Source organism: Strigops habroptila, chromosome 17, assembly GCF_004027225.2.
Source record: "Strigops habroptila isolate Jane chromosome 17, bStrHab1.2.pri, whole genome shotgun sequence".
NCBI classification, from domain to species: Eukaryota; Metazoa; Chordata; class Aves; order Psittaciformes; family Psittacidae; genus Strigops; species Strigops habroptila.
Window position 1 is genome coordinate 6,865,442 of NC_044293.2, and position 9,630 is coordinate 6,875,071.

Genomic DNA, 9,630 nt, shown 5'->3' on the forward strand with positions numbered 1-9,630 from the left:
GTCCTGCGCCGGCCCCTCTCCGTCCAGTGCGCGGCCGGTGCCCGCCGGGACTCCCCGATCCCGCCGGGATCCCGCTCCCGCCGCAGACGCCTTCCCCGTGGCACCGCCCCACGTGTCGCCACCCACGTGGCGGGGCTGCTGCCTCCTTCCGCTTCCGTCCACGTGATCCGCTCCCAAAGTTGGGCGCGGACACGTCATGGCTGGTTCTCTGCTGGTCCCGCTCCGCCAATCAGGAGGCGCTGTGCGAGGCACGCGCCGCCCCTCCCTCGGCTGAGTGCGCGGCGCCTTGGCCAATGAGAGCGGCCGCATTCGGAGTGACGGCCGTGACGACCAATGGCGAGCGGGGGGCGCGGCGGAGGGCGAGGGAGGCTGCGCGGGGCGGATGGACGGGGCGGCGGATCCCGGGTGAGGGCCGCGGAGCGGGCGCTGCGGGGTGTCCGGAGCTGCGGCTTTAGGGTGGGTGGTGCGTGGGGTGAGGGGCCGCTGACTGTCAGCGGCTGGAGCCTGTGGGGTGCGGAGCTGTGGGATGCTGTGTGCTGTGGGGAGATGGGGTGTGCTGTGGGGTGCTGCTTGCGGGGCTTGTGGGGGGCACAGTGTCCTGCGGGGCACAGACCCCCTCAGAAGGGCTGGTGGCGAGTGCGGGGCCGTAGTCCATAGCCTGGGGGTGGCTCTTCCTCCTTCCCATCCCAGGATCCTGGGGCTGGCTCCCCCCACGGTGGTGTTACCGGGTGGCAAAGGGTCCCCCACACCCCATGAGTGCTCTACTGGAGCTGTGAAATCGGGGTACCAGAGGGACCCCAGTGCCAGAACCACTCATGCATCCACATTGTAACTTGATGAGCTGCTGCTCGTTATCCCCAGGAATCCAGGAAATAAATCCATCAGGGGCTGATTTCTGTGTCAGTGTTGAATGCGTGCAAGTTAAAATCACTTCTAGGTCACCAAAAGGTCTTTTTTCAGGCCCAGTTTGTATTTGACTTTTAAATCTCAGCCTGTCCCAATCTCGACTGCAGCTCTGAGATGGGAACTAAGGATTTAGCCACCAGTTCTGGGACTCGGTTTTTCCGTGTTGATTGGGTCAAGAAGTGTTTTAAAGCAATCGGTGTTTTCAGGAGTACAAAGACGTTATTCCCTGGCCACAGCTTCATTTCCTTAGTGTCCAATACCAATTTCTTGTGTTCTGTGTGGATTCATTTTCTTAGAAGTGATGGTTAAACTCCAGCCAGGGAAAACTTAGTGGTTTTGCTAAGAGCTTACACCTGGGTTTTGTTTCCTATGCAGAGAAACAGACACCTCCTGTGCCCCAAAGAAGCTCTGGTCTCTCTAGAAGAAGGAAAAACCTCAGCTGAGACTTGGGGCAGCTGATCAGGTGAGGATGGGAGGGAAGGGGATTTGGGGAAGGGAAGTATGGATCACATCCATAAATCCAGGAAGCGATTTACGGATGTGACAGAAGTGGAGTGTTGAAGGTGTGTTTCATGAAACCTTTGGAGATGCTGAGCTCTGATCCTCTTCCTGCTTGTTTTCAGGTGTTGGAGCATCCTCAATCCCCACTTTTGATGTGAAAATGACCAAGCTGGGGTTTTTCCGGCTCTCCTATGAGAAGCAGGACACTCTGCTCAAGCTCCTCATCCTGTCCATGGCAGCCGTGCTCTGTAAGTCCTGCAGGTGCCCTGGAAGAGGGACCCCGGGAGGGAGCTGCTTCTGCTCTTCCTTTTGTAGGTTGGGAAACTCTCATCTGGCTTTAAAGTGAATGATCTTACTCCTACAGTACCTTTTCCTTTGAAAAATGCATCTTCCTTTGTCTTCTCAATGACCAAGTTAAGGCAATTTGGTAGATAAACCAAACCTAACCCTGGCTGGGTGAGTGCTGGCGAGTGACTGCCCTTTCTCTGTGTTTGCAGCTTTCTCCACGAGGCTTTTCTCTGTCTTAAGATTTGAAAGTGTCATCCATGAATTTGACCCGTAAGTGCCGTCTGCTCATCTCCTGGGGGTTTTCTTCTTCCAGAGCACACAGAATTCGGGTGGTGTACACCAGGCTCAAGTTAACCCCATGGAGGATGAGGGATTTGGAGGGAGGTTTTCACTGCAGATAGGTTTTCCTCTTCCAGACCCAAAATTCACTTCTCGGGACTCTTCCTGCAGCCTGGATCTAAGTAATCACTTGCCACTGGAATCCTGGAATGGTTTGTGTTGGAAAGGACCTAAAGCTCCTCCAGTTCCAACCCCCTGCCACGGGCAGGGACACCTTCCACTAGAGCAGGTTGCTCCAAGCCCCTGTGTCCAACCTGGCCTTGAACACTGCCAGGGATGGGGCAGCCACAGCTTCTCTGGGAAAAGTCTGTGCCAGCGCCTCAGCACCCTCACAGGGAAGAGCTTCTGCCTCAGAGCTCATCTCAATCTCCCCTCTGGCAGGTTAAAGCCATTCCCCTTGTCCTCTTCTGCTGGGGTTTGGTTTTTCTTGGCCTGAGCAGCACACAACAGGGGAGAGGGCTCATAGTGCAACTAGTCCTGGGCTTGTTGCTGACTAAATCAGGCTCAAAGGAGGATGTTACCTTTGCAAACCCACTTTTAAACCCCTGAGAGGGAGGCTGAGCTTTTGCAGATGAGGTTTGTAGGAGTCTTGGGTGGAAAACACACCTTACAACACTGTCCTGCCCCGGGCATCAGAGAAGGGCATCCAAATGGGCTTTAATAGGATTTAACTGCCTGTCCCAAGCTGCTGATTTAACCCTTGTCCCTGTTACAGGTACTTTAACTACCGCACCACCCGCTTCCTGGCAGAGGAGGGCTTCTATAAATTCCACAACTGGTTTGATGACCGAGCGTGGTACCCCTTGGGCAGGATCATCGGTGGCACCATTTATCCAGGTAAGCTTCTGCTGAGCCCAGATGCACCTCACATGAGGGGAAAATGGGAAGAGGGGTGGTGGGGAGGGAGCAGAGCCCCAGTGCTGGATAGGAGAAGGGGGATTCCCTTTGTCAAGACATCCCTGGTGAGACTTTTGGCTGCCCTGGTGTCATTTCCACCCCACAGGCCTGATGATCACATCAGCAGCGATTTACCACGTGCTGCACTTCTTCCACATCACCATCGACATCCGAAATGTGTGCGTGTTCCTGGCTCCACTCTTCTCCTCCTTCACCACCATAGTGACTTACCACCTCACCAAAGAGCTCAAGGTAAGGGGTGAGTGGGATGTACCTCGCAGGAGGAGCATGGGCTTGTGGAAAAGCACCTTGTGGTTGTCTTGGAAGCTTGGAGGTGGCCACCACCCCTGTGAAAACCCACAGCTTCTGTTCTAAAATGTCGTTTTGATGCTCAATTTCATAGAATCGTAGAATGGTTTGGGTTGGAAAGGACAAGATCATCTAGTTCCAACCTGCTGCCATGGGCAGGGGCACCTCACACTAGATCATGTCGTCCAGGGCTCTCTCCAGCCTGGCCTTGAACACTGCCAGGGATGGAGCATTTACCACTTCTCTGGGCACCCTGTGCCAGTGCTTCATCACCCTCACAGGGGAGAACTTCTTCTTTATCTCCAACCTGAACTTCCCTTGTTTCAGTTTGAACCCATCACCCCTTGTCCTATCGCTACAGCCCCTGATGCAGAGTCCCTCTCCAGCATCCTTGTAGGATGTATTCCTTTGAGGTGTACCCATGTGGCATATGGCAAAATTCCCAAGCACTGATGGCTTTTCCCACCCTCTGGCTGGTTTCTCTGCCCAGGACGCAGGCGCAGGGCTCCTGGCTGCTGCCATGATCTCGGTCGTGCCCGGCTACATCTCCCGCTCTGTTGCTGGCTCCTACGATAACGAAGGTGAGTTTGAGGCATGGGGAGCAGGGAAAGCTGTTACCAGCTGTTGGCTGCCGGATAGTGGTGGTAAAGATGCTGCAGGGAACGACAGAGGGACCCTGTGCTCTGTTTATATCCATTCCAGAAGCAACTTCGGGGCTGGCAAAGGCAACAGTCTTGTTGCCAGTGATCAGGTTCCTCTCCTGCAGCTGGGCTCTGGGGCCTGTGTGAGGAGCTGCTGTGTCCAAAAACTCTTTTCCCACCCCTGCCTGTTTGCGTGAGGCTCTGTTCTATCTTCTGATGGAGCAGGAAAAAGCATTTATATATCCATTTTTAATGCATTGAGTGCTCTGCTGTGCCCCAGAGATCATAGATTAACGTTTCAGGGCTGATGCAAGCTGGCTTTGACCTCTCTGTGTCCTTCCACCCAGGTATTGCCATCTTCTGCATGCTGTTAACTTACTACATGTGGATCAAAGCTGTCAAAACTGGCTCCATCTATTGGGCAGCCATGTGTGCTCTGGCCTATTTCTACATGGTGAGTGTTTTTAATCCTGGCACTGAGGTACTTTGGACTCCAAAGTCTATTCTGGATACGGTGACCAAAAGTATCCAGTGTCCCATTCCTGTGTCCTTGTGTTCAGGTAGTTAGAACTTCTTGGTGTGAAAATCACAGCTTGGTTTGTGTTGAAGAGACTTTAAAGCTCCTCCAGTTTCAGCCCCCTGCCACAGGCAGGGACACCTTCCACTAGAGCAGGTTGCTCCAAGCCCCTGTGTCCAACCTGGCCTTGAACACTGCCAGGGATGGGGCAGCCACAGCTTCTCTGGGCACCCTGTGCCAGCGCCTCAGCACCCTCACAGGGAAGAGCTTCCTAACATCCCATCTCAATCTCCCCTCTGGCAGGTTAGGCCTGCTGTCAGTTTAGTCTCAGGGCCGCTCTCAATCCAGTCTCCACCCAGCTTGTATTTGTGCTTGATCCCAGGAATATCAAACCTGCTGCATTTGAGCTCTGCTGTGAGACCTGCACCGTCCTGGAACTTGTGGTGTGTTGTTTGTTTTCTCTCTTGGCAGGTCTCCTCGTGGGGTGGCTACGTCTTTCTGATTAACCTCATCCCCTTGCATGTTCTTGTGCTGATGCTGACCGGGCGCTTCTCCCACAGGATCTACGTAGCCTATTGCACTGTCTACTGCTTGGGAACCATCCTCTCCATGCAGATCTCCTTTGTTGGCTTCCAGGTGGGGACCAGAATGATTTGCAAACTCAAGGATGGTCGTTTTGTTGGCTGTAACAGGACAACAGCGAGTTGTTTATCCTCTTGCCTTCTCCCTTGAGGCTATAAGTGAGGTGCTGGCTTCTAGTTGGAGATCTTGATTAGTTGCAAGATTAGCTTTTGGACTCTTGTTCTCCTCCATCCCTGATCCACATCTCCCCTGCTTGCAGCCTGTCCTCTCCTCAGAGCACATGGCTGCCCTTGGAGTCTTTGGCTTGTGCCAGATCCACGCCTTTGTCGACTACCTTCGGAGCAAGCTGAACCCGCATCAGTTCGAAATCCTCTTCAGGAGTGTCATCTCCCTGGTTGGCTTCGTCCTCCTCACCATCGGGGCTGTGCTGATGCTGACAGGTAGCCTGAGATGGTGGTGACCATGAGCGCGTTTCACTGCCTCCTTTCCTTGCTTTGGATTATAGAACCCCAGACTGGTTTGGGTTGGAAGGGACCTTAAAGCTCATCCAGCTCCAACCCCCTGCCATGGGCAGGGACACCTTCCACTAGAGCAGGTTGCTCCAAGCCCCTGTGTCCAACCTGGCCTTGAACACTGCCAGGGATGGGGCAGCCACAGCTTCTCTGGGCACCCTGTGCCAGCGCCTCAGCACCCTCACAGGGAAGAGCTTCTGCCTAAGAGCTCATCTCAATCTCCCCTCTGGCAGGTTAAAGCCATTCTCCTTGTCCTGTCCCTACAGGCCCTTGTCCAAAGCCCCTCTCCAGGTTTCCTGTAGCCCCTTTAGGCACTGGAGCTGCTCTTAGGTCTCCCCTTCAGGAGCCTTCTCTTCTCCAGGCTGCCCCAGCCCAGCTCTCTCAGCCTGGCTCCAGAGCAGAGCTGCTCCAGCCCTCGCAGCAGCTCCCTGCTCTTTGAAGAGCAATCGTTTGTCAATCCAAATTCCACATTGCTGCCTGCAGACCCCCCCTCTGAGGTGGAGGCTGGGACCTGCCCCAATTTCTCCATCACCAGGAAGAGACTTAGGAAGCAGCTGTAAGATCTGGGCTGCTGCTGTCATGAGGCACAGAGAAACCTGCCATGACTTGGCGTGCTGGGGACGCTGAGCTGACGTGTGTTGATCTGTAGTAGCAAAGAGATGCTAAAAATGGCTGGTGGGTGAGGGAGAAGCCTGTTTTAGGGTAAAATTGCTCCTTATTTCCTTTCTAAAATGTCAGGTTTGAGTAATAGGGATGTTAAACAAGCTCTGGGATTGCTCAGCCAGCCTTGCACGTGCTTCCCTTGTGAGGGATCGTCTCAATGTTGCTGGAACTGAAGTTGGTTGGGTTTCCTCTCCTATTCCCTAGGGAAAATCTCCCCATGGACAGGGCGTTTCTACTCCCTCCTGGATCCTTCCTATGCAAAGAACAACATCCCCATCATCGCCTCAGTCTCCGAGCACCAGCCCACCACTTGGTCCTCCTATTACTTTGACCTGCAGCTCCTCGTGTTCATGTTCCCAGGTGAGCCCAGTGCGGATGCCCTCAGACCCTGATGCATTAAAGAATGTGCCTCCCCAGCTGTTTCTTACTGCAGGCAGCAGATCCCTGAGGTGGGCCTCACCCATTTCTCTCTCCACAGTTGGTCTCTATTACTGCTTCAGTAACCTCTCGGATGCCCGCATTTTCATCATCATGTATGGTGTGACCAGCATGTACTTCTCTGCTGTGATGGTGAGGGGCTGCTGCCTGCTGGGCGCAAGCGTGATGACGAAACGGTCCTCATGAAGCTGATTTAATGTTCTCTTTTCTCAAGTTGATCATGGTTCTTCCACCCTGAGCCGACTGAAATGTTTGTGGGGCTTTGCTCCCTTCCTTAAAACTGCTTTGTTGACCTCCCTGTGCAGTGAGGGAGTGTGATGTAGCAAAGATCAAAGGGTTTGGAGTTACTTGCTTCTGAGTGGGGGTCTCTTCCTGGTCTCCCATAGCTGAGTTGCAACCCCAAACAAATTTTCCAGGTATCCGAGCAGGCACTGCCAGCAAATAGCTGCTGATGAGCCTGTTTCCACTCTTGCTTTAGCACCCTAGGCCCTAAATATGGGTTGAATTCTGCTGTGGAGGCATCTACTAATCCTTTGTTCCACCTAAGCCTGCCCAAGGGTGCTCAGTTGAGATCAATTCTGCATGTTGGCCAATTTTGAGGTCTTCAGAGAACATCCCTTGGGGGCTAACTAAATCAGCTACAGGTTTATCTCGAGGCTGAGGTTTCTGGTGTTTCGTTTCCCTTCTCTCAGATTTCTGCCTGGATTTCTTCTCCAGCAACCACTGATGGTTCTGCTGTCACCCATAGGTGCGTCTCATGCTGGTGCTGGCCCCGGTGATGTGCATCCTGTCTGGCATCGGGGTTTCTCAGGTGCTGTCCACCTACATGAAGAACCTGGATATCAGCCGGCCAGACAAGAAGAGCAAAAAGCAGCAAGACTCCACCTACCCTATCAAAAATGAAGTGAGTTGGGCTGGCGTGGGACAGGAGGAGGAGACACCTCATCCTGGTTGAGGACAAGTGCAGGTGGTGGCCTCTTTCATCCGGCGTTGATCCCCGTTTGTTCCCCCAGGTCGCCAGTGGCATGATCCTGGTCATGGCTTTCTTCCTGATCACCTACACCTTCCACTCCACCTGGGTGACCAGCGAGGCGTACTCGTCCCCCTCCATTGTGCTCTCTGCCCGTGGTGGCGATGGCAGTAGGATCATCTTTGATGACTTCAGAGAAGCTTATTACTGGCTGCGTCACAACACACCGGAGGTAAACGGGGGTGATTTGGGTGGTGGGGACCCAATGTTGTCCCCTGAGGTGCCAACAGCATGGCTGGTGTTTGCGTGTAGGATGCAAAGGTGATGTCCTGGTGGGATTATGGGTACCAGATAACCGCCATGGCCAACAGGACCATCTTGGTGGACAACAACACCTGGAACAACACGCACATCTCCCGTGTTGGTCAGGTAGGTTCTTCCCTCACCCACTGCACTGTCCTGCCTTTCTGGGGCACCTCGAGGCATCACTGACACTGCGTCTGCTCCAGGCCATGGCATCAACGGAGGAGAAAGCCTACGAAATCATGAGGGAGTTGGATGTTAGCTACGTGCTGGTTATCTTCGGAGGCCTCACCGGGTACTCATCTGATGGTAAGATCTCACTCTGAGCTGGGTCAAACCCCTCCAGGGGCCGTTTGTGGCTCAGGCTTCTCCAAAACAGCTCTGAGGAGTGAAGTCCCACCTGCAGCTGAGGCTGCAAAGTGGGAACGGTACCAAAACACTCCTCTTTGGAAGCTGCATGTGCCTTTATTGCACTCCACCACTCAACCTCTTGTTCTTGACCTCCCAACTCAACTCAGCCTCTTTGCTTTGGGCCTCCCAACTTGGCTCCTTGCTCTGGGCCTCCCAACTCAATTCAACCCCATACTCAGCCCCCAGACTCAACTCAAGCTCCTCATTCTTTCACCTCAACTCCTTGTTCTTTCACCACCCAACTCAACCCCTCGCTCCCCCAACTCAACTCCTTGTTCTTTCACTCTAACTCAACTCAATCCCTTACTCTTGACCCCCCAACTCAACCCCTTGTTCTTTCACCCCCCCTAACTCAACTCCTCCCCTTGCTTTTGGCCTCTCAGCTCAAATCCTCATTCTTTCACCTCAACTCATTTCATTCCTCAACTCAACTCCTTGTTCTCTCCTCAACTCTGCTCTCCCCCTTTCAGACATCAACAAGTTCCTGTGGATGGTGCGGATCGGGGGCAGCACGGACACGGGGCGCCACATCAAGGAGCACGACTACTACACCCCTACAGGGGAGTTCCGGGTCGACCGCGAGGGCTCCCCGGTGCTCCTCAACTGCCTCATGTACAAGATGTGCTACTACCGTTTCGGCCAGGTCTACACCGAGGCCAGTAAGTCCCCAAACCCACCCCTGGAGGGGGTGACACCACTTTAGGGACACCCCACTGTGCCCCCAACGTCTCTGGGGTGTGATGTGCAGCACTGCCTGTACTTTGCCCTCTCCTAGAGCGACCACCGGGCTACGACCGGGTGAGGAATGCCGAAATCGGCAACAAGGACTTTGAGCTGGATGTGCTGGAGGAGGCGTACACCACAGAGCACTGGCTCGTCCGAATATACAAGGTACAGCCCCAAAACAACCCCAGACCCCCCAGATTTGAGTAAAACCATTAAATTTCACCCAACTGAGCCTTGTTTTTTACCTCCCAGGTGAAAGATCTGGATAACCGTGGCTTGTCGAGGACGTAGAGGTGCTGCCAACCACCTCACACCGCACTGACCCAGCCTTTGCCTGTGAAGCAGAAACGTTTTGGGCAGGATTTGGTTGTTTTGGGGGTTTTCTTTCGGGGGAGTTGGTTGTTTTCTTTTTGTTTTATACAGTTTGTAAGCACAGGCAGCAGTGGGGCATACCTGCCTGGTTTTGCCTGCCAGGGAGTGATTTTTATACACGGAGCAGTCGCCAAATCGGCAATAACGGCTTTAATGGGGAATTATAAATAATAAAAGTTTAAAAAAAGGCGCTCGTGGTGGTTGGGGATGGATTTTGGGGGTATTTTGCCGCTTTTACTCAGTACGGGTGGAAAG

The 9,630-nt window shown here is 53.7% G+C and overlaps 1 protein-coding gene across 2 annotated transcripts; it reads left to right on the plus strand.

Annotated features, from left to right (window-relative positions):
* Positions 1 to 182: 182 nt before the first annotated feature.
* On the plus strand, positions 183 to 9,565 carry STT3A (STT3 oligosaccharyltransferase complex catalytic subunit A). 2 transcript variants are annotated; one of them, XM_030505389.1, is made up of 19 exons: positions 183 to 405; positions 1,282 to 1,369; positions 1,530 to 1,655; positions 1,905 to 1,965; positions 2,750 to 2,871; positions 3,038 to 3,183; positions 3,731 to 3,821; positions 4,229 to 4,335; positions 4,870 to 5,034; positions 5,240 to 5,420; positions 6,360 to 6,515; positions 6,634 to 6,725; positions 7,342 to 7,497; positions 7,607 to 7,795; positions 7,876 to 7,992; positions 8,073 to 8,175; positions 8,748 to 8,936; positions 9,053 to 9,168; positions 9,256 to 9,565. In XM_030505389.1, exons 3-19 carry the CDS (start codon positions 1,568 to 1,570, stop codon positions 9,292 to 9,294), a joined length of 2,118 nt encoding a protein of 705 aa, XP_030361249.1. In that variant the 5' UTR covers positions 183 to 405; positions 1,282 to 1,369; positions 1,530 to 1,567; the 3' UTR covers positions 9,295 to 9,565. The 2 variants fall into 2 exon arrangements, with proteins under 2 accessions (XP_030361249.1, XP_030361250.1); XM_030505390.2 differs by having other exon boundaries at positions 364 to 456.
* The last annotated feature ends 65 nt before the right edge of the window (positions 9,566 to 9,630 follow it).